The sequence below is a fragment of the Perca fluviatilis genome, chromosome 3, assembly GCF_010015445.1.
Source record: "Perca fluviatilis chromosome 3, GENO_Pfluv_1.0, whole genome shotgun sequence".
NCBI classification, from domain to species: Eukaryota; Metazoa; Chordata; class Actinopteri; order Perciformes; family Percidae; genus Perca; species Perca fluviatilis.
The window spans coordinates 30414900-30442192 of NC_053114.1; the positions used below are offsets into that span (position 1 = coordinate 30414900).

The following is a 27293-nucleotide window of genomic DNA, read 5'->3' on the forward strand; positions in this document are numbered from 1 at the left end:
GTATAAAATAGCATGGTAATCCATCCAATATTTTTTGAGATATTTCAGTCTGGACCAAAGTGGTGGACAAAGCAACAGACTTCCGTTAGCGTGGCTAAAAGAAAACCACATTTCATGAAACAGAATGCACGTTTATGTTTCACGCCAAAAATTTGCATACATAATAAATACTGATCACTGTGAGCTGAAAGATATTTATAGGTATTACCATCAGATATTTTTAGCTGGCTTTGTCTTGTTTTGAGACCTAAAAGTGCACTTTTAGCCTACATTCTCCACCAGCAGAGTTATACTAGAAAGGAAGCAGTTCTGATGGCAGGAGGATGTAGAATAATTGTGCCTATAGTTCTGTAGATATACGAAACCAAAAAGAGAAACAGTTCAAATTATCTATTATCTTTGCAGGATTGATCTATAAATAAAATGCATGAAATTGAAAATGATAAAGTGTGAGATTTAAGGGCAGTGAAATGTGGGATTCATTACACCTTGTATGTTCATTTTACACAAATGTTTGACAGTCAATCAAACTCTTTAACACAGGCAGTACTGTTCATCTAACTTGTTATAGTTTTTTGTTTTATCCATTTGTTTTATGAAATGTTACTGTGCTTTGTACTTCTGGGCCACCATAGTTAATAATGACACATATGCCTGCTCGAGTACTCCAGTTGCCTCTTTGACTTCTGCTACTTTTTAATTTACAAGTTGATCTAAAAATCTCTCACACACCATCTCACTGGTGTAATATACTTAAGGGGAAATATTGCGTTGATATGACTGCAAAGGCAAAATTGTTGTCTCTGAGGTCATAGCAAAACATTACATAACTAATAGAAAAATAGAATAATTACCAGTGTATTTCCTCTTTTAGCCTTTTGTCTGCAATACAAAGTAGCAACAAAGGTCGAACCATGATACATCGACTTTACCAGAAAGCTCCACAAAAAATATTTAAAAGGACAGCCCACACGGGGCAGCATGTACAAAGGACTCAGAGTCATTTCTTTAAAGTAACATAAATACCAGCTAAGGTGGGAGGCGGCCATTAAACGCATGCTCCACAGAAACGTCTAAATTAGTTGGGGGAAACACATGTTCACATTTTCCTAATCCAATTTGTTGGTAATTGACTGAAAAATCTGCAAAATTTGGATGAATTCCAGTTGTCAATTATATCTAAATAAATATAAAAACCTAGCAGCTGTAAATTGACTTCACAAGACACACCTCCCACCAACCTGACCTGAACATGCACGTAGCTCAGGAAAACTGGTTAGCGAGCAAGCAGAAAATTGGAAATAGCTCAAAGTAATGGATGAGTGGTAGAAACATACAGCTTTTGATTTAAGTTTTGCAAATTTGCATAGTGTGGACCAAAGTGTTAATAATTCCATAATAGAAAATAAACTTGAACGTGTAAAGGTGGAACTGCAGTGTGAATGTGAGAATCTGACATGTTGCCAGCCCAAACTAGCAGAGTCCAGTCTTTGATTTTATTTTTTATTTAACCTTTATTTAACCAGGTAGGCCGTTGAGAACAGGTTCTCATTTTCAACGGCAACCTGGCCAAGAAAAGCAAACGCGTGCAAGACAACATACAGTTTCACATACAATACAATACAAGAATACAGAATACAATAGGCTACATAGGGTACAGAAAAAGTACAGAATAAGTAGGCATTACAAAGCCGGTGCAAAGTGAGGTGTAACTAAGTCGATGGATATGCCAAATTGATAAGCTAATAACACAATAAACATGAATATACAGTCTATATCACTGCTGAGATGTAGTAAAGAGTCAAAAATACAGTAAGTGCAAATTATGGTCTATATAGTGATAAAGATCAATTTTAACGCAATATATATGAATAGACAGTCTATATAAATGCTGAGATGTAGTAGAGAGTCAATGTACAAGTAGTGCAGAGTGTGGTCTAGATAGTGATGTAGATCAGTAATAACATATATACATGAATAGGCAGACTATATAAATGCTGAAATGTATTAAAGAGTCAGTATACAGTTGGTGCAGGTTGTGGTCTTGATGGTGAAGTAGATCAGTAGATGTACAAAAATTGTATGACAATGAATAGTGCAAAAGAGCGTAAACAGATATGAAAGCAGATATGGAAAGCAGTGCAGATGAAGATGTGCATCTGTGCAACACAATATCTGACTGTAGGCAGTACTGGTTGAGCTTGGAAGTGTGTGCTGTGGTGTCTGAATATTCCTGTGGGTGTGCTGTCATGCTGTATGTGTGCACTGAGTTGTGTGTTTCAAATGTGCATGGGCTCCTTTTGTAATATAGGCCTGTGCGATGACATTCTAATCAACTCATTATTCATAATTAATTCCTAACCTCTGCCTTACATACCAACGTGCGCTCACACACACAAACACACACACACAGCTGAATAAGTGTCACTGCGTGGAGGCCCCCATGACTCTGTTCTGCACTGAGCCTGTTTTCATTCCATGATTGCATTTCTGGGTGATAACACTTAAATCTGCATATGTGAGGTGCTTTCACCTGTGTTTAAATGTAAGGTTAATTAATCTTGGTATTATCCTGAGGTGATATGAAGGCCAGTTCCTCATATACTTAGACTTTATATATTGGACATTTTACATGCACCTTCTAGTACACCATAGACCTTTTTCACATACCACATTTGACATGTAACAGTAGTAAAAGCACAGGTGTAAATAATAATAAAAAATGATGGTTGAAATCCATGTAGCTGCTTCAGTTTCAGGGTCCTTGTACTGTGCATGCTGGCTCACTGTCACACTGTCATGACTTACTGGGACACTTGAATAGAACAAGGCCATCATTAATGTTATTAAGCTGCAAGCTAAATATGAAGAGAGATGTGCAATCTAGTTGTTGAAAGACTTGATTGAGTGCTTAATGAGCGACACATGACTGTGCGAATTAAATAGCTTGATCATTAATATGCAGGAAGAGATGGAAAGGTCAATCGAGTCAGCCATTCGGGTGCTTTGTTAAATGTATGTTACTAATGACTCTACCAAAGACTAATCTGTCCTCTGTCCCTTTCTCACTTTTCTTTCTTTAATTCTCTAAATGTGGCTTTGACCTTTGTGAGAAGGGGTGGTGAGGTAGGGAAACATCCAGGGCTTGTAACAAAGATATATATATGTATATAAATATTTCTTATCTTTTATATCATACTTGTTGTCCATGTCCTTATTGCACCGTGGGTAAGTCACACACTTCTGTATGTCTGACACATATTGCAGAATTGACAATAAAGTTGACTTGATGAAACAGTTCAAACAAGGGAAACGAGTGAATGATTGAATGACTCAGCAAAGAAACTGAATGTGTAAATATGCAGAAGACACCAGAGTTGACACCACTGATTGTCATGTCTTCACCCCTCACAGGGCTGCAGCTTTTTGATAAATGGATCATGGAGGATCACAGCCAGCTCGTGGCAGAGACTTATCCTGCTGCTCCCACTATTTGACAAGATAACAATGACAAGATATATAGAGAGTTTAAGCAGCAGTGACCTGACAGCTCAGCAAATTTATATCAATAGATTTCCAATGTACAACAGGAGTCAAGTCAAACTCAGATGTGGGCACTGGATGAAGAGTTGAGTCAAACTCTACATTAGCACTGTGACTTCTGCAAGCTGCAATTTAGAATCAAAGTTAGAATTTTGATTGTGTCAAACTATGATCTTTTTCTTTCTTGTAACATTTCATTCTCTTTGTATTACACTCCAAAAGGCAAATAGATATGACTCTCTGTGGGTGTTTTTAATGAAAGCCATGGAAAAGACAATGAGCATTTCTTTTAAATCTTCATTAAACAATTAGGCTAATTTGGATCATTTGAGACAAAGCCAGACAACAATCTGATCATTAGTGTTTGTTTCTGTGTCATGCATGTTAGCACCATTATCTTGTTCTATTGTTGTTGCCAAGTCACTCTCAGTATTGCCAGCTGAGTGAACTCATCAGAGCTTATCTGTAAATGACATGTTGTGTATTACATCATACACTATGTTCTATAAACTAATCTCTATTGCATACTGTTTTGCAGTTAGAAATGAACAATAAGGGTAGCTGGTAGCTCACCTGGTAGAGAAGCGCCCATATGCAGAGGCTCAGTCCTCGACACAGCGGCTCAGGGTACAAGTCCGACCTGCGGCCATTTCCTGCATGTCTCCCGCCTTTCCTGTCTACAGCTGTCCTGTCTATTAAAGGCTAAAATGCCCAAAAAAAGAAAAATAATTAAACTGTTGAAATAAGATCTTCTGATATTTAGAACGTGACGATTATTTTAAAAAAGGAGCTTTTTAGTTTTACTTGTACAAAACTTGGTAAATTGACTAGACCTGTGTCTTTTTTGGAGTAACACTACTCTTTTACAGTTTTGTAATTAGCATGAACTGATACTAGATGTGATACAGTCATATTTGTACTAAGTTTTGGAGAATTGATACGCTGTGGTTCAACGAGAGAACAATTACAGCTCTTTGACAAACATCTAATATACTGTAGCTGTCCAGAAGAAAATGACCACGGCTGAATCACGTTTTAGGAGGGTGACAGCTGCTATCAGGGGCAGAATAATTGAGGAAGCTCTGATATGTAATCAAACTCCTGAACTGAACTGAAAGAAATCTGATAAACCAGTCCTTAGTATGTGGTATGTAGTATCTCTGAGTATCGCCCATGATTCTCTAAAGTGCAGAGTGAGGATGATAAAAAAACTCGAATGGCTATAAATGACACTAGAAAGTGTTCTTTCTAAAAAAAAAAAAAAAAAACGGTGTTACTGCTCTGCATGTTTGATTGACAGCTAGACCTACAAGGGGACAGAGAGGCAATGTAAATACTAAAATTGCTCTGGTAACAGTGGTTTACATGTTTCGTCACAGTGTATTGGTCGTGGTGGTATTACAGAGAGTTATTGTTTTAGTAGACCTACTTTATTTTTGTTTGAAATGGGGTCTCTGTCCCAAAATCATACAGACAACACTATTAATTTCATATTACGTATTCATTTCTATTTCCCAAAAGTTTACATACATTAGCTAAAAGATGATGTAACACTGAAGTACTATTGTCTTCATTTTTAGTCTGTCTGAAAACTCTTTGCACATGTTTATACCAGTTCACAGTAAAGTGTAAACACAAGGACACAGTGTCAGGATGTGCACATACCAAGAGTGCCACCTGTGAGCATATCCACTTTAAAAGCTTTATTTTACTCTTCTATTTTTTCCATTTGACTAGCAGCTGAAGACACAGACCAGATGCCAAAACTCTATATTGCTGTGGATGGATGCACATGTAAAGTTTACAGGATATCTGTTCTGGTGTGTGTGTGTGTGTGTGTGTGTGTGTGTGTGTGTGTGTGTGTGTGTGTGTGTGTGTGTGTGTGTGTGTGTGTGTGTGTGTGTGTGTGTGTGTGTGTGTGTGTGTGTGTGTGTGTGTGTGTGTTTGTGTGTGTGTGTGGGCCCCCCACTGGTATGTTATTGTCTGACCACACACTGAAACAGAGGACTTTAATCCTCACGTCTAAACTAACAATACCATGAATGGTATCTCTTGTATTTTTCAAATGCCTGGCTGGGACCCAAAGGAACAAGCTAAGAGAGAAGAAAATAGTAAACAAAGTATATACATAGAATTAAATAAAATATCATATGTAATAATGATAAAGTAAGGAAGGATAAATAAATTGTAAATTTATAAATAATTCATCATTAACAATTTGTCTGTGACAAGATGATGACTCAGGCTATTTGGGTCAGGTTTGAGCAGAGAATTTCATTTAGAAAAAAAGGAAGAACATCTCAAAATAAAATGCCTGTAACAAAGTTTACTGAAAGTGTCAGTTAACCTATCCTACCTTGGTTTACATCTCATAGAGTCATTCATAATGATAACAAGGTTGGCATTTTAAAGTGTCAAATGAAAGTGCAGCAGTCATTAAAAGGCAGTCTAATGTCTCAAAAAGTTGACCCTAAACTTTTCTCACACGGCAGGCTATGTTTTGTGAGTTTCACTCACAGACTGCAGGTAGATATCTGCTGCCATCTCCTGGTCAGTAACTGCAAATCTGGTTTATTCTAGCCAAGACAGGCCATGAGGCAGGCAGGTAGGTAGGTAGGCATTTACTGTAGGTGTAAGTAGGTGGTTTTACATAATAAAACAGTCAATCCAAACAGTAAATTTGTTCCTGTTTTAGTCTTTTAAACTTTTCACATTAAACTGCAACGTGAATATCAACATAACCTAATATTAACTGGCTGATACCACTGTACCACCATAATTGGTTGAACTTGTTCAACCCTCTGGTGTTGTTTTGTTTCATGGCCAGTTGGTGGCAGCAAAGCTCTATCATAGACTGGGTCCATTGTGTGCCCACCTGTATTGCCCATAGACTGTATATTATTTAACAATCTATGGCGTTGCCATGTCCATTAATTATGTTTTTTTAAGTGTTTGGATTGTTTGAATTGTTATCTTTATAGACAGTTTCCTTGGGCATGTTTAGCACATTATTGTGTAAAAAAACAATGTCCACTTCACTGTCTGCTACTTTCCTACTGCATGAAGCACATCAATTGGCACACTCTATTAGTTACAAATGAAGGTGTTATAATAGAAATAGCCTAATTGTCAGCCTATAATGTAACAACATACACGTGAAGTCCATCTTCATCCAGTGCTTCATCAGCTTTATTTTAAACCCGTATTATTCCAAAGACAGAAGATGGGGAGTGAGCATTGTGAGTCTGGCTAACACAAATAATTGTTTAAGGAATCATCTGAGATTGCTTGTTTCTCTCGCGATATGTGGCAACCCAGTGAGCAGCCAGTCTTCTGTCAGCCCGTGAGGAGGATCCAGGGAACAGTCAGACGGACTGGTGGTCTTCTGTTATCAGCGGAAATGTTCAAAACAGAGAAACTAAAAGCTTTGGTCAATGAGCGACTGAAAGCCGCCGCTGAGGACATATTCAGCATATTTGAAACAACTATTAAAGACTATGAGGAGATAGTTTTTCGTTCAAAAAAGGAGGTCTACCAACAACGAAGAAGGCTGGCCGGGTGGAAAGGTAAGTTACGTTGACGACAGGTTAACTTTAGCCTCTGAGCAGCGCTGACACTGGGAGGTCTCCTGTTAAATCAGAAAGAATAGCGTTTGGTAAGATGTATTTCAACCAGCTGGGCCACTCCCTAAATACTTGTTAGGAGACAGCAAGTAGCGCCATTTTGCATCCCTGAAGGGGGATGCAAAATGGCTGTCACTGGCAAAATGTGCCACACGATGGTTTTGTTGGTAGGTTGGTAGGTACTATAGGCAACAGACATGGATCCCAAAGCCTTTTCACCTCTTACCGTCCTCTAATACCTCACGTTCACCTCTCTCCTGTCACAAACAGTTGGGAGAAGAAAGAGGGATGGGTGGAGTTGAAAAGGTAAACAAAAGCCATTGTGAACAGTGTATTTGCTTTCTATTATCAAATAGAGATATTTTTTTATTATGATTATATGTGATTCTGTCCTAAATCCATAAAATGCATCATAATAAGTGCCTAAATGAGATTAGCAGTACACAATATTTTGCCTGTGATCCTATCTTGTTCATTTATAATTAATGGTGGCTATATTGTAAGTCACATTAATAGTCATTTCAGATTGTGTTAATAATATTATGGTCTAGACCACAGTGGAGTTAAACCCCCCACTATGAAAAAAACCTTAACAATATGGGCAGCAAAAGAAAAAGGCAGTGATTTTCACTATCATCTCCCTCACAGTATTAAAAACATGATGAAATGTGACCCCAAAACTTGTATTTATTAAATTGTACATATCGTAATACAAACTGTTGTAACAAAATGAGTGCTGTAATGAAGCTGACTTATTTGATATGCATTGCATTTGTAAGTCGATCGACATTGTTTATTTTTGTTCGTATAAACTTTTGTTTGCAAGGAGATCATTACAAAGCATACCTTTTCATTTCACAAACCGGAAGCCATTAAAAGATAAGCACCATTGTATGTGTTGTATTGTGAAAGAGACTAGTTACACTGGTGCTGTTCCCATCTTTTCATGAGCAGACTACCCATCATAACAAAACCATGCAAAATTCTGAGATTTGTATATGCTGGGACACATTTTCATGTTCTACCTGCCTTGTCTCGCTCTCTGCTAAATATTTGCAAATCAAAATATATGATGAAACTAAGGCTTACATTTCTTTTCTCATGTGTGATACTGTGAAGCCCCCCTGCAGCTTTCTGTCCAGGAAGAGGACGCTCCCTCAGAGCAGTATCGCTGTGAGAAGAAGACTGGCTTATGTGAGGATGACCAGGAGCCCCTGCAGATTAAAGAAGAGCAGGAGGAGGAACTGTGGACCACTCAGGCAGGGGAAAAGCAGCAAGAAGAGGTTGATACCAAAGACGCTATGTTCAATATAATTTATGTGCAAAGGAATGATGGAGATTTGCCCAGCAGCTCATGTGAACAGTTGAAATCAGAACCTGATGAAGAAGGCTGTGGTGCATCGGAGCCAACCAGTGACTGTCAGATGAGTGAAGTTAGTGACTGTGAATGGAGAGACAGTGGAGGATTTCACTCAGGTGTGAACAGGAAGAAACCACAGCAAGCTGGTGAGACAGCAGACAGGCCGTACACCTGCAGCATATGCAACAAGAATTTCAGAATTAAATCCATTCTGACTCGCCACATGAAGACCCACACAGGAGAGAAACCTTACAGTTGCGGTGTTTGCGGTAAAAGCTTCATTCAGCGCTCCTATCTGCAGACTCACATGAACTCTCACTCCGGACAGAAACCGCACACATGTAGTTTCTGTGGCAGAGGTTTCACACAAGTTGGAAACATGAATGCCCACATTCGAATCCACACGGGAGAGAAGCCTCACGTCTGTACTGACTGTGGAAAAAGTTTTAGAGAGAAAGCGGATCTCATTAAGCATACAATAATTCACACTGGTGAGAAGCCATACATTTGCATTGTATGTAATATGAAATTCAGTGCGCAGTCTAATTTAACACGCCACATGAAGACTCATTCAGGGGAGAGGCCATATAGTTGCACTGCTTGTGGAAAAAGATTCATTCGGCGCTCCCATTTAATTATTCATATGAAGACTCACGCAGAGACTCTCTAGACTGCAGAAATTATTATATTCGCTCCGTTATTTATTTGATAAATTCCTAGGTAGAATGGACAAAGAAAATGTATAAAATAAAAACTTTTTGTACAAGCCATTTTTTCTATGAGTTGTTGCTATATAGTTTTGCTGTATCATACTCAGCAAGTTGTAATAGTGTATGTTTCTCCAGGTGACATTAAATAAAGCAAGGGGGCATTATTATGTCCTCAAAAATCATCACAAGTCATTCTACTTGTATTTTTTTCTCCAGTGATGCCCTTTCTAGTATTCACAAATGAAATATTTTCGTTATTGTCAACAAATCCTATAAAAAGAGCACAACAAAACAGTTTTAGTTTGTCTGTGGCTTTCCAACGATAAAAGCACCGGAGGTTCTGATAGCTGTTCAACTGCAAGTCATATGACTCGCACATTAGTTAATTCTCGTCGTATCAAAGTCTACATTGAAGACAGATAGTGAGCTTGAACTTCCTACCAGAACAGTACACTCGAAACTTCCCCTTTGTGGCAATAAATAAATATTTCATGGGAGCATAACTTGAATGCAAACTCTATTTTTCAGCCTGATAAATGTTCTTCTGTTCTGCACCTAGTTTTATCAGATTGATGTGGGTGCTTTTGTAACTTTTCCAGAAAAAGGCCAACCTACCTACATCATGTGAGATAATTTTTTTTTTCTTTTTTAACATAAAACAAAGACATGTTCACGTAAACGGCAACCTGCCTGAGAAAATAGGGTAAGTAAACACTGCATTTTAATCCTTAACAGCACAACACTGTTATGAAGAAGCAATAACTACCTAATGCTTATCATGCCATAGTAGCATTACTCCTCTGCTACAATACTAGTCTTCATTTCTCTGGGTGTGGCTGTTTAAGTATGTTTGGTTTATTCTCTTTTCTGTATACTCTGCTCATTTCTGCATATATTAACTGAGGTGATAGCAAATAGTTGCTATTTGGTAAAACCTAAAGAAAAGAATAATAACTGTTGATGAGCCTCACTTTAGGTTTTATATACTGTGTAAACACTGGCCAAACTGTGCAATATTTTACAGGCTGTAGATGAAAGTATGCACTTGAAAAAAGGCAAATGAGCCCTTAGTTGAGTGTCAGAAATTAAAAAACGAGGTAGACTCAGCTGCACATTATTTTGGATATCATGCCTCAAAGATGAGATGTTGACATGACTGTTGGAGAGAGTTGATCGTTGTGGCAAAATTGAGGTCAGTGAGAAATATTGTCAGTAGCTCTATTATGGTGCAGAATGCATTTCCTGACATAGTTACGGGCCACCGGACCCCTGAGAGTTCATCTGTGCTGCAGGTAAACACAAAGCTGCCGTAGTGGTTCAGCCCTCCAGGATGATACCACCAGAGACTGTTTTATCAGTATTAAAACAATCGCTCTTTAAATATGTAGTATTTCATCATCATCATCATCATCATCAGATGTAGCATCTAATTTTAGATATGTAGAGGCCACATCAAGGTGCACTGATGACAGAATAACAGAAAGGTATCAAAGGCATTACTGCATCATTACATTTTCTGACTAATAAAAAAAAATTGTTTAGTGGCTTTGATGGAATAATATTTAATGACTGCTTTTCCCAATTGACAAATAGTTTCTAGTTTAAAAAACTATAACAAACGATCCCTAAAACAACATTATTTCTTGGAAAACATTGAAGTAGAGAGGAATTCTTTTTTTAAATTATTCTTATCCACTTAATAGTTTTTTTCTGTAGCTATGAGCAACACCTACCATTCACACCTTCATCAGCATGCTCAATATCACTGTTACGACTTTTTTGTCCTTAAAAAATATTGTTCCACCTAGAATATAGGAACTATAAGTGCCACGGCTAAGTGTACAACTTATTTTTTCAGTTAACGTTATAGTTTATTCCTGCTGAGTTTTTATTTTATCTTGTCGCTGTTGGACCGAGAAAAAATAAAACCGTTTTAGCGGAAGTGCACTTGATGTCATTTCCGTTGCGCGAAGCTGAAACTTTGGCGCCCCAGACTTTTAAACATCTTGAAAACACTGGAGAGACATCGTAAACACCAAGAAGACAAACATTGGGCCAGTCCGGTAGTTTTCACGGCAAAGTAACGTTAGTAACGTTAGTTGACGATGTTAGGGTAACGTTAGTTAATAACCTCCTGGTTGTGACGATGCAAAGTCGTTCAAAGCAAAATAAGCTCTGTTCGGATGGCTGATGTCGGTGAGGTTAGCCCTCCGTTGACAACGCCGTTGGTCTGTTAGCTAAAAAGATATCCAGCTCATTCATATATCTATGCAGATCATTTACCTATGGTAGACAAGCTGGCTGTCGGGAAGAAACGCACATAAATACATACACCTGCCTGTGGTTTCATCAGAGTCGCCATGATCCGAAGCAAACTGAAAAAGACCAAGGTAAGTTCAGAAGGTTCAGCTGGCGTTTTTTTTCTATGACAGGAACATTTGGAGGATTAGTACCGAACCAGCCTCTAGTGCAACGGTTATATGTGTAACCTGTCTTCGTTTGTTATATTTGCAATATCTTATTAGCTCAGCTGTGTCTCTGTCTGGTTTGATTGATTTCTATTGATCCCTCTAGTGCAGCCATCTTTTTTTCTGGTCAACAACATGTAGGTTATCTGAAACAAAAAAACACCTTATTCATATACAAACAACGATAAGTTTTACACAGCTGACTTTTTAAATGGCATATCAGATAAATATGTAACATTTTGGGCCTGTGTTGCCAATCTGTATTGTCTAAATCAGGGGTCACCAACCTTTTCAAAACTGAGAGCTACTTCATGGGTATTGAGTCATACGAAGGGCTACCAGTTTGATACACTCTTCTGAAATAACAAATGTGCTCAGTTTGCCTTTAGTTATATATGATTATTAATGATTAATGCTACTCATCTATGTGAAGACACTGATCATGTTAATGATTTCTCACAATAATTATCAACAATGACTTAACAAGGTGGGAAACAGATAATATCAATATTCAATTTTCATTTTTAGAACAGGACTGAGGGCTACTCATGTGGTCCTTGGGGGCTGCCTGGTGCCCGCGGGCACCGTGTTGGTGACCCCAGGTCTAAATGAACATGAGCATTGAGTTATTGCTGTTACCAGGATATTACTGATGCATGCTTGGTTACTGATGACTTGATGTGAAGTGTTTGTGGGTGATGATACTTTCTACAGTCTGAAAGGTTAAAGTGCTTCCATTTGAAAAAAAAAGCTGCTCTGTTTTGCTGGACAGTAAACAAACCGTAAAATGCTGGTAAATGTTTGCTTTGTGCTTTCTGTCAGGCACCAGGGGGCCAAAAGAACATCTCATCCTTCTTTTCCTCTCAAAATCACCACAAGGTATATTGTATTTATTTTCTTTTAGTTAGTAGTTTCTCTCTTTGCTGCCTTCTCTTTTTGTCTTTTTTTCTTCAAGTCTTGACAGGACTTTCAAAACCTCATCTTGATATTATTACTTAATAAGGTTGTCATGATACCATCATTTTAAACTTTGATACAATACTAGTATAAAACAAGATACTTGAAACCACGACTAAAAGGGAAAAAAAAAAGTCCTAGGCACACAAAATAGGATAATTCTTTTATTAACGACCTGCACACATTGCTGGTACAGAAAAAGTTTGGTTAAGGATCAGTTGATTTTGTTCCCTGTTTCATCTGTGGCGCCTTGGATTGAAATATGATTTTTGTATAGCCTCTGTACTTTTGATACTATCAAATGTATAACTAACGGAGATTTTATATTGTTTTAAACTTAGCCTTATTACTTAATGCCATTATGAAAATTTGGAGAGGTAATTATTAGTAATGTGCATATAGTAGTCAAATATGTAGAGGCATATACATTCAAAGAATGATAGCAGTAAATCAGAATCAGCTTTATTGGCCAGGTTTGCATAGACAAACAAGGTATTTGACTCCGGTAATCTTTGCTCTCAAAGTACAACACTTAACATATTAAGAATAAAAACAGAGATGACAGTAAGAATATAAAAATACTGTTCGTGTACAGTATAACAATACAATAGAATTTACAATTTTACAAAAAATATACAATAAGAGAGGGAGGGAATAGTGCAATATCGGTCAATAGTCTGAGATTTTCGTACTTAAACATGAGTACAGTGCAAGGCAAATCAGTGCAATGGTAATATATTAATAACATTATTGTAATTGTAGGGTTGAAATAGACATGAGGTAGATGAGCAGAACAGTGTTGATTGACTTTGTTCAGTGTGAGGGTGGGGGCTATTTCTGATTGGTCAACAGAGTGACCGCTTGGGGAAAGAAACTGTCTCTGTGTCGGCTGGTTTTGGTGAATAGTGCCCTGTATAGCCTACCAGAGGGAAGGAGGTTGAACAGTTTGTGACCAGGATGTGAGAGTCTGCAGAGATTTTTGCTGCCCTTTTCCTGACCCTGGATCGGTACAGGTCCTGGATGGAGGGAAGGACAGTTCCATTGATCTTCTCTGCAATTGCAAATTGCAATAATACAGCCTTTAAGAGCAGGAAAAGACAACATCTATAACCACATTAGGTTTAAAAAATCACAGACAATTAATATAACATAAATATGGTTTCTACTACTGTACATCTAACTTCTCTGTGTTTTGTTGTTTGTTTTTTCAGCACATTGTTCTTTACTCTTGAACTCATTACACGCCTCTTGAAGTAGATTTTTTGCCCAGGATGTTCCTTTCTTGCTCATTTTATTATTTTTATTTAACACATTTATATGTATAAATGTATTTTATATTATGTATATTGTTTTCTATTATTTCCCTGCTTGTCTCTCTTTTTAACTTTTTCAGTTTCTTTTAATTTAGCTTCTTTTTTCTTATCTCATGTAATTCACTATTGCATTTCTCACTGATTTTCATAAGAAATGAACCACTAATAATTTTAAGGTTATATATTAAAATACTCATGTGACTGTGTTGCTTTTAGGACTTGTCATCTTCCACAAAATTGCCTGTCATTGGCACTGCACTAGCCAGGACTGAACCTCAGGTCATAGATGGTGAAACCTCGACATTCAGACCCTATTCCCCCATAAAGAGGAGTATCCTTGGGGACCTTGAAAACCTCCTGCCCTCCTCACCAGATCTTCTCCTCTCTGTGCCTGAGACCCCCAACAGTCAGATCAGGCTTGCTTCATCTTCTTCCTCCAGAAATCCAGGTCGACGGAGCCCCCAGCCCAGCAGAGAGGTGGTGAGCCTGGAGAAGCTCGGCCAATTGTCTCCCATCTGTCGTAGTCCCCGCTCCAAAGGGCATAGTGCACGGAGGCTTATGACTGAGGAGGGAGGGAAAACCAAGAGGGAAGAAGGATGTTCTGGCTCAGTAAAAAGACTCATCAGCCCTCCTCAAGAGTCTCACAAGGCCAAGAGACCAAGAAATGCCAATCCACCGGCACAAAGAACTGTGCTCAGCCCTACAGGTAGCAACCTGAAAGTAACAAGGCCTTTGATTAGCCTTTTAAAGACACCTTATTTCTCCAGTGACCAGTCTGAGAGGTCAGAGGGTCACACCAGAGGTACTGAAGTGGTCTTTAATGAAAACAAAAACTCTTTTGTGGAACAGAGAAGACGAAGAGATGAAGAGGAGGAAGATTCTGGTTTTACTGTGATAACAGAGCAGAAAGCAACAGGGGTCAAAGCCAATGGAAACCCACACACTTGTCTGGATAAGGATACCCACACTCTTACTGCTCACATGCACAAACCTAGTGTTCAAGCTATCACACCTACAACACAAAGAAGTGCGAAGGAGGGAGAGATTGACCTTATCAAGTTAGGCGCTACAAGAACAGCAATGACATCATCGAATGGAGATGGAGACAATGTGACATCATCGGATCAGGGGCGAGCTGGAGGTACACAGAGTTGGAATTTTTGATTGCCACCTACTACATGTTTTGTATATAAAACTGCATGTTATTGATCAAAATGACCATCTTTGTCCACGACCGAAAAGCAGCATGCACAGAACCCTCTGAACCCTTAAACGCATCCGCAAGAGTCCAAAGTGTGTCTCTCCCTTAGTGTCCCAGGATGACATCTGTAAAAACATAAGCAACATCCAAACAGGAAAAGAAAAACAGATGACCTGTACGATCCGAGCATCACAAAAACACCACACACACAAACAAGAACAAAAAAAAAAAAAAAAAAAGAGAAGAGAAAAGACAGAGACAAAACAGAAACAGAAGAAGACAGACAAACACACACACAGACAAAACAAAAAAACAAAAACAAAAGACAGAACAGACAAGAAGAGAACAACAACACAAACACAACAAACACAAGACAACAAAGAACACAAAAAGAGACAAACAGACAGACAACACAGAATAGAGAGACAGAGACACAGAAACAGGTGAGACAGAGAAAAAAAAAAAAAAAAAAAAAAAAAAAAAAAGAGAAGAGAGAAGAGAAAGAAAAGAGAGGGAGAGAGAAGAGGAGAGAGAATATATAGAGAGGAAAGACACACACACATATAAAAGAGAGATAGAGAGAGTAGAGTAAGAATAGAAAGGAGGAGGAAAGAGGAGAGTAGGTGGTATATATAAGAGGGAGAAAGATATGGTATATATGTATATAAGTATATAGGGGAGAGAGGTATGGGAGTGGATATATGTAGTATGTATATAAAGGTATAAGGGGAAGAGAGAGAGTGGAAAAGAAAAGAAAAAGAAGGAGAGAGAGAGAGAGAGAAAAGAGAGAGGAATAAAAGGAGAAAGAGAGGATAAGGAGGAAAAGAAAAATATGAAAAGAAGAGAAGGAGGAGGAGATGAAAGGAAGGAATAATAGGAGAAGGATGGAAGAGGAAAAAAGGAAAGAGGGAGCAAGAAGAAGGAGAGGAATGGAGAGAGGAGAGGGAGATAGAGGAGAGAAGATAAAGGAAGGGTGGAGAAAAAAGAGGGATAGAAGGTAGATATAAGGTAAGGAGAGGAAAAGGAAAAAGAAGAGAAGAAGAGAAGAAAGGGAGGGGGGAGAGGAAAAAAGGAAAGGGAGGGGGGGTTTATAAGAAGAAGAAGGAAGAAAAAGAGAAGAAGAGAAAAAGAGGAAAGGAGAAAAAAAAAAAAAAACAAGAAAGACAAGAAGCCATTGGTTTTAGATGTGGAGGAGAGGCCTGGCCACAAAACACTCACCATCTCTTGCTCCAAATCTCTACATCCAACTGAGACGTGTCTGCTGAAAGATGGATGGTAACTCCTTGTGTTAGGCTCTTCTGTAATTCACTTCCTCATTTTCATCATAATGTTCAGCGCCTTTTTCCCTACAATGACCAGATCCAGCCCAGAGTAGCACTGACTTTTCAACTTCAATATGTTGAATATGTACAGTCTTCATTATGTGTGTGTGTCAGTTTTTATGTGTCTAAAATGATCATTCCTTGTGTATTTCCAGGGAGATGACGCCTGTTTGTCATGGTGATGTGGTGCATCTAGAGGGCTGCTCTGATGCTGGATCATGGGTAGTGGACAGGGAGCAGGGCTTCCTGGTTTTACTACCTGATAGCCTTATCTCAGGAACCAGTATCTCTAGCTCCATTCGCTGCATGAGGCGTGCAGTACTCGGAGACATGTTCAAGGTGAAAGCCTTTACTAATACACTTCATTGTTCAGTTCCTGTTTTTTATGTTGGCTGATTATTGTGTACGTTTCCTAAACTTCCAATTGTATCTGGAAGTGGACAGTACACTTACATACACAATAACACAATGCTTTACTCTTTACAATTTCTTGTTCTTTCTGTGTGTCGTGATGCAGAGTTTTGACGGTGGCTCCAAGCAAATGCTAAACGGCACCATGGTCCATGAGGTATTCCAGAGAGCAGCTACAGCCAAAGATTTTTCTCTGGAAACGCTGTCTAAGCTGGCTAACCAAGCCCTGTGCAGTCCTCAGTACCTGGGAGACATGTAAGTGGTTAGATTATACCCTACGGGGTGCTGCAGACCTTTTCATGTTTGTAATGATACTATTCGCAGTTGTTCATAACCGAGCACTTGAATCCAGAATAAACGGCAGAGAGGCCCTGAACATTTATCTGTGAATGTTCCCTGTCGATTTAATTTAATGTGTTGCATTTGATGTATCACGTTTTCCACACCTGGCTTCTTCAGTTACGTTTGTGTTTTGCCCATTTGTCTCTAGGTACAGTTTGGGTGTAAGCCAGGAAGAGATGAAGCAGGAACTGCATGACTATCTGCCCTCACTGGAACATTGGGCAAAGGAATACCTCAGCTCCCCAACACCAAAAGCCATCAGCCTCAAAATGTACACACACACACACACACACACACACACACACACACACACACACACACACACACACACACACACACAGAAACAGAAACAGATTTGCTAACAGAACTTCATTAGCTCTGCCTTGTTTTGTTTTGTGTCCATATCTTGCATAAATCAGTGTAATGAATATGAAAAGCGTAATTAACTAAAACCAGTGTGAATAAGGTTTTGTTTTGAATAGGGTTTTGTTATTTATTTATGTCTGTCTCTGTCTCGATGACCTCACCCCCAGCAACAGCAGGGCTCGGAGCAGATGTCAGGACTCGGCAACTGTTGTCACGGTAGCAGAGCTGGCAGATATAGAAGAGAATGTGTGGTCACCGAGATTTGGTCTGAAGGGGAAAATCGATGTGACGGCACGGGTTCGAATTCAAAGACCACGAAGCGGTAGTCACAGTACCCCGGAAGAGAGGACTATCCCCCTGGAGCTGAAAACTGGGAAGGAGTCAAACTCGATAGAGCATCGCAGTCAGGTTGGTGGGCAGACTGGTGTGGTTAGGTCAAAAGGCAGGTTTACACTGATATACGCACATTTAATCAGGTCGACTGACTCCCCCAACTATAGTTTCAAGATGTCCATGTACCATTGTTTTTCTGTGTGTAGGTGATTCTTTACACTCTGATGAGCTTGGAGAGATACAATTCTGAAGCTGGCTTCCTGCTTTACCTCAAGACTGGCAACCTGCACCCTGTAGTGGCCGGCCACATGGACCGCAGAGGTACAGTATATCCACATGGGCTTAACCAACATGCTCAACACCAGTTTTGAACAATTGTATCAAAATATTCTTTTATATAGATGGACTTTATTAATCCCAAACTGGAAAAATACTCAAATAATGAATAATTGTAAAATCTTATATAAATGTAATATTAATTTTTTTACACACACACACACACACAGTCCCCTTTTAACTAAATTGTGTGTGCTTGAACCACAACACCATGATACAGTAAAAACAAAAAAGAAGAGCCTTGTCTTATTACACTCTTTTACAGCAGCATGTCCTGTGTCAGCTTAATTGCAAAACTCTGTTTATCTCAGAGCTGCTGAAGCTGAGGAACACCTTGGTTCATCACATTCACAACTGTGTGGAGAAAGAGGCGAAGCGGAGCCGTTTGTCTAGACTTCCTGAAATCTTGACAGACAGACAAACCTGCCAGTATTGTCCTCAGAAGAGAAACTGTGCTTTATATGAGAGGTACACTTTATAAACTCATTTTGCGGTAGGGGTGCACGATTCAGAAAATGTCACGATTCGATTCAAAAACAATTTTCGATTCAAAAACGATTCTCGATTTAAAAAAAAAAATTCACAGTATGTAAATATAGTTACTTTTCCCATGTGATTGCAGTAGACATACAATAAAAAAAATAAAGAAAAAAGATATTGATCAATTTTGAATCGGTAGAGCTTGAATCGCGATTCGAATAGGATTTTTCTTTTTTTTTGCACACCCCTATTTTGCAGCCATGGAAATGTCAAGCATTATACATCATAGCATTATTATTTTATTAAAGTATTGAGATGGTGAGTTTAATAAGTAGTTAGAGAGCTTAATGAGACCATTTGTCTGTTTGTTTTTTTCACCACTTCCTCTCTTATCGCCCCTCTTTCTCTTTCTCAACACCTGTCCTCACCTTCCTCCAGGGTGGTCGATGGTAGCTCTGCAGACGTCCGCGAGGATGTTGTGCGTGACTTCCTAGAGCAGGAGACAGGTCACCTGATCCCACCACATCTAAGCTATTTTTCCCATTGGCTGCTGCTCTGTTTCCTAGAGGCTGCCACCATGGAGGCCAAGAATGGCCGAAAGCGTGTGTGGCTTCAGACGGCTGAAGAGAGGTAAAAAGCTGGCCTCTCACATTTACACTCCCAGCTAAGTCAAATCCAATATTGTATACACAAACTTGTTTATAAAGCTGTTTATACTGTACAAAACACTTAATGCACAGTATTTGCTTACTCTGAACTGCGATTCTAGTGAGAAGAATGGGAGCTGTGTGGGGAATGTGCAGCTCAGTGGCCCAGTGACCGTGCAGTCTGAAGGGGTTTTTCTCCATCGTTTCCAGCGAAGCAGTGTGGTGCCACAGAAGGGTTTGGCCAGCAGTGGTTTGGCCAGCGGGGATCGCATTGTTGTTAGTGACCAGGAAGGTCGCCTGGTTGGTTTGGCAACAGGGTACCTGTCTGAGGTCAGCATGACATCGATCAGCTGCACTCTGGACAGGTGAGAAGGAACCCGCATATACCTACCTGCCGGCTGAAGTATTTCAACCAAACGACGACTACAGGACTGTGAATTGTTTGGACTTCTCTTTCACCAGCTGCTCAGTTGAAGTCACTAACAAGATTTACACCTGTTTTGTCGTTTAATGTGTTTTATAGAGACCTGTCTAAGTTCAGTGGTGTATTGTTTCGATTGGATGGTGATGAAGGTGTGGTGGGCCTCAGCACTCACCTCACCAATCTCTCCAGGCTGATGGAAAACTGTCAGGGCAGGTACAGTAAAATGAAATGCAATAATGCAAAGTTATGACCGCAATGTATGTATGTGTGTAATGGCAAAACCAACGTATCCCTAAGAATTAAATAGGTTACAGTTAAAAAAAATAGTCTCACAGATTTAATTTTTTCCGCAGTGATCGTCTGAGGGAGCTGGTTGTTGACCTTCGTCCTCCAGAGTTTATTTCCAACCTCAGTTCTGTTCTGCCAAGAGAGGCCAAGGACACTGTGGCCAACATCCTCAAAGGTGACAAAGCTACCCTGCTCTGTTCTTCTACTCTGCCTGTCTCATTTACTTTCTTTTGTCCTTTCCATTATTAATGTGTTCTACTTCCCATTACTGTGGGGGACAATGCTATAGATAAGCAACTTAAAATTGGAAGACATGATATGCACTTCCCCAGAAATGTTGTTCAGTTGCCAGAGTTAAAGCTACATTGTGTAAGAATTTCTCCGATCTAGCGGTGAAATTGTATATGACCGCCAACTGGATATTACTTCCTAGCCCTTCCCATTCAGAGTGCATTTTAACGCCTACGGTGGCCGTATTATTCCAAGAAGTACGACTTCGTCCGTGAGTGTTCCTTCCAGTGAAATAATAGTTTTACGTTATTTTATAATCAGGTTCCCAAACATAGGCAAGCTAATGTTAGTAAAGTATCAGTGCTATCATTATTCTGTATATTGTACGAGATTAATAGTGTAAGGCAATGTTTACAGCGTAGGAGAGAAGCAACGGAGGCTGGTGTTTTTAATATATTTCTCTGAGCAGTATGAAACCGAAATTAGCTCTTAGTATCCATCGTTTACACGCAGCTGTTCTAGCTGTAGCTAGTCTGTGTTGCAACTCCATCCTAGTCGTCGTTCTAGCGTTATGTACAACCATGCTACCATGTTAGTCAAGCAAGTAGCAACTATAAAACTTTGAATTTACAAAAATAGGCAGAATTACCTTTTGAGAATAAAGCAGGCAACTTTGGCGTCACTTTTTAAAATCCTTGCTCCTTATGAGCTCTTTCCATCTTGGAAAAGCCACTCTAATATTAACTTTGGTCTTGTTGCTTTGCCTGTCACTGTCAAAAGCGTGAAAAGCGGAGGTATGTCTCTCTTTGGCTGATGTATTTTAAAGATGGAGGGGCAACATGGCGGCCGTCATTCGAGCAAGTCACTCGTATGTATTGTGACTGGCAGATTCTACGCGTACGAGAATACTTTGATTAGTTGGTGGAAGTAATTACACATGAATGAGCACATATTTGTGAAAGAACAAGGTTTTTTTTTTTTTTTTTTTGGGCTAAGAATCAACTCAAAAAATTACACAATGGAGCTTTAAAGTTTCATTTCATTTGTGCGTGTTTGTGTGTGTAGGTCTCAACAAACCACAGAAGCAGGCCATGAAGAAGGTGTTGTTATCTAAAGACTACACACTGATTGTTGGGATGCCAGGCACAGGCAAAACCACAACCATCTGCACCCTGGTAAACTCCTAACCGTAATCTATAAACTTCACCTTGCCTGAAACAGAAATTAACATGATCTAGTCCCTAGTGAGCCCAGAACTCTAACCCCCTCCCCACCACCTTACTTCTCTCGTGTGGCACCCTCCAGCGTTCTCTCTTTCCTTCTTGCTCTTGGTCTTATCCTCACTTTTTCTTTCAGGTTCGCATCCTTCACGCATGTGGGTTCAGTGTGTTGCTGACCAGCTACACACACTCTGCTGTTGACAACATCCTGCTGAAGCTAAAGCGCTTCAGGGTTGGGTTTCTGCGTCTTGGGCAGGGGCAGAAGGTGCGCTATATTTTGACGTCTGTTATTCAGTGTGAACTACAGTACAGAAAATAAGTCTACACTTCCCACATTTGTTTTATAACAGTCAATATAAACACTTTGTAGATAAACTATCTGTTGTTTACAAAAAAGCTATTCCATTCTGAGGCAATTTCCATTAAATCACAAATCATCATTTTATTTATATATATATATATATATATATATATATATATATATATATATATATATATATATATATATATATATTGTATTGTATTTTATATATATATTTTTTTTTAAGTCAGCCGTTCAACCAAAACAATTACATTTTAAAAACTCAGAAGGCTTGTTGTTTCCTCTCTGGCTTGCTCTGATTTCTTTCTTGTTTTCTGCCTCCCTCTCCAGGTTCATCCAGACATCCTGCCTTACACAGAGGAAAGTGCAAGGAAGAAGGGAGTTCATAGTCTGTCAGAGTTGGAGCAGCTTTATAACAAAGAGGTGAAGAGTTACTTTGTTATAATTGCAACAACGTTGACTGATTTATCTCAGTGTTTCTCCTGCATCAAGACAGGTCACGTGTTGATATTGTACCTTACAACATTTAAATAAAATGAGTAAATGTGTTACCATTCAATACCGATCCTCTCTCTGTCTAGCTGGTAGTGGCAACCACCTGTATGGGCATCAAGCATCCCATTTTCACACGTCGCCGGTTCGATTTCTGCATCGTAGATGAAGCTTCACAGATCAGCCAGCCCATCTGTCTGGGACCCCTGTTCTATGCCAAGAGGTTTGTCCTGGTTGGAGATCACCAACAGCTGCCACCAATAGTACAAAATCAGGAGGCGAGGTAAGTGAATTAATTGCCAACTATTTTGATAATCGATTAGTCGGTTTAAGTAAAAAAAATTAAAGACAAAAGTAAAAATTCTTTGATTCCTGCTTCTTAAATGTGAATATTTTCTAGTTTCTTCTCTCCTCTGTGACCGTAAACTGAATATCTTTGAGTTGTGGACAAAACAAGACATTTGAGGATGTCATCTTGGGCTTTTTGGAAACACATTTTTCACCATTTTCTGACATTTTATAGACCAAACATCTAATTGAATAATCGAGAAAATTATCAATAGATTAATTGACTGTGAAAATGATCGTTAGTTGCAGCTCTAGTTTTCACATTAAGTTATGGTGAAGGTCAAGTTTCAGTATGTAGGGAATGTGACTGGTTAGGGAATGGTTAATTTGGTAATTAATGCAAAGTTAAGATAATGTCAACAGAAATGTCAGTTATCAATTTCTTTCTTTCTCCAGGTCACTTGGGATGGATGAAAGTCTCTTTAAGCGACTAGAGCTCCATAGTGAAGCAGTGGTCCAACTCAATGTACAGTACCGGATGAATAGGTACACTGAACACTGTATGCTTCAGTAATTTTGTCTCATTTATTATGAGCTCAAATGGCATTTTCACTCTTAACTACTAACCATACAATGGCACAAACTTGTGCACAAACATTATTATATGTAATGAATAAAATCTGAATTTGCTTTGATCTTAAAGAGAAACTGTTATTTCTGCACGGTCTTGCTTTAGCATTGCAGAGAAAACTTATTCTATTCACATGGCAACTACAAAACCGTATGGCAAAAGTCATTAGGACAAACAAAAGATTCCCACTCTATAATAAACAGTGTGTGCTCTGTGTTTTTAGGCAGATAATGTCTCTCAGTAACTCCCTGATGTATGAGGGCCGCCTGGAGTGTGGATCAGAGAGGACAGCCACAGCCCTGCTCACCCTGCCCTTCCTGCTCTCTGTCCAGTCAGAGCTTAGTTCCTACTCTAAGACTCACCCACAGCACGACCTGGCTTGGCTACAGCCCACATTGTTGCCCAGCAACCCTGTTTGCTTCATAGATTGCTCCATGGTTGGTAAAATATACAGTGCATGTCAAGCAGTAGTTTTTGATGTGTTGTGTTGAGGTGGAACTGAGCCAAGAGAGAAGATGTTGACATTTGACTGGAAAATTTATATTCTCAATGAATTTGCTGGTTAAAGGTACTCTAAGCGATGTCACATGTTTTTTAGGCTACAACATTATTTGTCACATACAGCAAACATCTCCTCACTATCCGCGAGCTGCCTGTCCCCTAAACACACTGTAAAAAAAAAAAAAAACTGGTGTCTGTAGACAGCCTAGGTTCCACACACGCCAACAAAAACAAAGTGGTCCAACCTGGACCACGCAAACATACACAAACCGTGTTCCAGTGTTCAGCCAATAACGGACAAGAAGGATTTTGGGGGGGGGGTTAGTGCGCTGAAGCACAGAAGGGAGGGAACGGGATGAGGAGGGAGGAGCGAGCTAGTCTTCGTTTTGTTTGAAAATACTTTGAACGTCAACAAGAAGTAACGTCCCCCAACATCGCTTAGAGCACCTTTAACTTCAGTTTAGTTCTGTTACATTATTCCAACATCCTCCTAGTCACTTTTGAGTTATAGTTGTTTGAGTTTGGATGTCCTTTAAAAATGTTTTACTAGCCACATTTTTAGCGTAGATGGTTGATACAGGCTTTATTAGGTCTGCTTTCTGGTGAAAGGTCAAGGAATTAAGTCCGCTGCTTCCACTGTTGAAGAAAGTGATTTATGTGAAATACGATTGTTTTTCATTTAGCTGCTGTTGGGAGTAAGACAATGGAGATGTGCTGGTCAACATCTTGTTTCTCTCCACTGCTTCCTTTAGGTGCCAGCACTAGAGTCTGTGGAGCAGGGGGGCGTAAGCAATCGCACCGAGGCTGCTCTCATACACAAGATCCTTTCACTGCTGATAAAGGTACATCAGTTGCCCAATTGATCCTCAAGTAAATATGGCAAAATGCAGTGGGGGTTTTTAAAGTCGTGGCTTAATTGTTAGGTAATGACGCGTTTTTTTAGTTTTTTTTTTTAGAGTGAATAAAAGTGGGAAAACAGAGAAATAATCAGCATAGCTAGTTGTTGTACTAACACCGGCTTGTTTGATTTTCTTCAGGCAGGGTGTAAGCCCAGTGATATAGGTGTTATCGCCCCCTACAGACAGCAGTTAAAGAGTATCTCTGCTCTGCTGCAGTCCTCTGCTTTCACCGGTGTGGAGGTGAATACAGTGGACAGATACCAAGGACGGGACAAAAGTCTGATCATTTTTTCTTTTGTGAGGAGCACTACAGACGAAGGAAACGTAAGTGTTTCTCTATTACAATCTCCCTTTCATTTTCTCTACTCTGTGCCTCAATCTCTGCATTGGTGAACATGCAAATCAACAGGTGAGTGGGAACCTGACCTGATTCTCTGCTCTTTCTCCTTTCGTAGTTGGGAGAGCTGTTGAAGGACTGGCGTCGTCTGAACGTAGCCATTACCAGGGCTAAACACAAGCTGCTGATGGTGGGCTCTATCACAACGCTACGACGCTACGCTCCTGTGGAGAAACTACTCAACCATCTCCAGCAAGAGAACATGATATCCTTTAATTACATCTTACATTACTCTTTCATGGGAGTAACGTTAGCATTAATGCTAGTCATTTGTTGCAAAATCTGGTGTTAGTAAATACTTCTGTACAGCAGAATTAAGCTTTACATGTTACAGAAATTTGAAGTGTGTTGAACAGTCAACAAGTCATTGAGGCTATAAGACTGCTTCTATGCAGTTTTTGTCTTCTTTTTCTTTTCTATGTATTTCTAAAAAGTTTTTTTCCTGAACCCTTACTTCACATTATCCAGCTCCCACCAGCTGCCCACGAGGCCTTACCAAGCATGTCCTTTTGATAGAAGTCTTTGACGCCGTGGTGGTGTTTCCAGTCTCTTAGTGGAGCAGCCAGTGGCTGTGGATCACCTCAATAGGGCACAGTCTGCAAACCCACTGAATGATCTGGAGGCTGTGATTAGTTGACAACAATTTAAAACCTAGCCATTGCTGTCCTGTCCATCTTTGGAAAAGAAAATCAACAGTTAAAGTACGACTTGGAACAGTGTTCCAGCAAACTAATTTAACTGGCAGTGTTTCCCGTTCAAAAGAAACGCCAAATATCCATTCCAGTGTTTCCCCTATTAATTCTCTGAAGCGTGCCGCCGTGAGCCACTGCCTGTCTTACGTTACATTCCTACCTTTGATTATCTTTTGTCCCTCCTAACAAGCATTTGATGGCTTGTAACTGGAGATACAGATTACACTAATCAACACACTAGGAATGACACCTGAGGAACCTGTAGCATTTTGAGGGGACACTGTCTCTGATCTGCACCACACTAGTTAAACATAAGTTTTATAATAGAATGACTTTTAAATTAGTCTTTATTTTCAAAGCCCTTGGAAACAGACGTATCGTTGTTGTGAAAAATGCAAATATTAAATGCACCATTCAGTGTCTTTTCCTATTGCCACATCTTTTGCTTTTTTGGGCTTTTCATACTGAAACAAGTGGAGTAGAGCGGCCCCAAAAACGTAATCACCAGACTGAACCTCAACAAGCTTAGCTGCTCGATTATGGTACTGTGTGTCAAACCTCAACTAGGACTCTATTGATACGCTGACAATATTTTAGACTTGACTGTTGGTACTTTCTCTAAGCATTTACACACACGCACATAACAGACAAGTCATTCCTATGTGAATATGGAGACCATACCGAGTTATTTAAAGTTTATGTCACTCAGCTGGAACAGTCAGATAAGCTCAGAAATGTCTCAGTCAACTGAACTGCAGTTGAATTGTACGATGAAAACTCTTGAACTAAAAACAGAAAAGTGATGCTACAATACAATATTAAAATAACCAGAATTATTTGTAGTCCTAAATTACTAAATCAATATTTTTCCAGATAAAACCTGAAGTACATGTTTTATAAAGGATGAGGTGACGGCTGTAGTGTGTACTGTAATACCTTATTTTGTGGATCAACTATACATCACTGAAGTTCATACATACTTGATGAATAATATGGCATCGACAGTACTTGGTTTTAATCTGTGAATGGACTACAACGGTAAAGAAATGGAAACAGCATACTGGTATATACTGTACATAAAGTTAGTGTCGGTAGCACAAAAAGCTCAAACAAAACCAAGTATTTGGGTCAATTCCTTTGCATACAACAGAATACGAGCAAAGCTAAAGCTGTACGGAGACAGTATGCTTACAAAGGAAACTACTTGGTATAATGAGAACCAGTTAAAACTCTAGGAATTTGTAGGAAACCACAATTATTGAACTGTGATAATTTAACTAATGATTTAGTTTTTCATTACTGTGATTAGAGCAGGTTGTATAACGTCACCAAGCTAACTGTGATTCCACCTTTGATCTGTATGACCTCCAACACAACCTCTAATTATTCATGTCTTGTCTCTGTATTTAGTTTTTAATTAAGTGATTTTTGCATCAGTTTTGTGAATAAATAATACAAATACTATCAAAGCGTGAGCTGTTCTTTCCATCCTGTAG

The 27293-nt window shown here is 39.2% G+C and overlaps 2 protein-coding genes across 2 annotated transcripts; both read left to right on the top strand.

Annotated features, from left to right (window-relative positions):
* The first annotated feature begins 6859 nt into the window (after positions 1–6859).
* On the top strand, positions 6860–9424 carry LOC120556579 (histone-lysine N-methyltransferase PRDM9-like). The gene is made up of 2 exons (XM_039796268.1): positions 6860–7109; positions 8286–9424. The coding sequence occupies exons 1-2, from the start codon at positions 6944–6946 to the stop codon at positions 9194–9196; spliced, it is 1077 nt and encodes a 358-aa protein (XP_039652202.1). The 5' UTR covers positions 6860–6943; the 3' UTR covers positions 9197–9424.
* Positions 9425–11187: 1763 nt separating this feature from the next.
* dna2 (DNA replication helicase/nuclease 2) lies at positions 11188–27261 on the top strand. Its single transcript, XM_039796143.1, has 24 exons — positions 11188–11626; positions 12527–12583; positions 14191–15115; positions 16339–16450; positions 16653–16836; positions 17015–17163; positions 17399–17521; positions 17784–18024; positions 18156–18270; positions 18597–18753; positions 19204–19395; positions 19535–19777; positions 19936–20049; positions 20190–20299; positions 21421–21530; positions 21712–21840; positions 22228–22320; positions 22479–22672; positions 23134–23223; positions 23532–23745; positions 24562–24651; positions 24847–25032; positions 25164–25310; positions 25565–27261. Exons 1-24 carry the CDS (start codon positions 11597–11599, stop codon positions 25616–25618), a joined length of 4059 nt encoding a protein of 1352 aa, XP_039652077.1. The 5' UTR covers positions 11188–11596; the 3' UTR covers positions 25619–27261.
* The last annotated feature ends 32 nt before the right edge of the window (positions 27262–27293 follow it).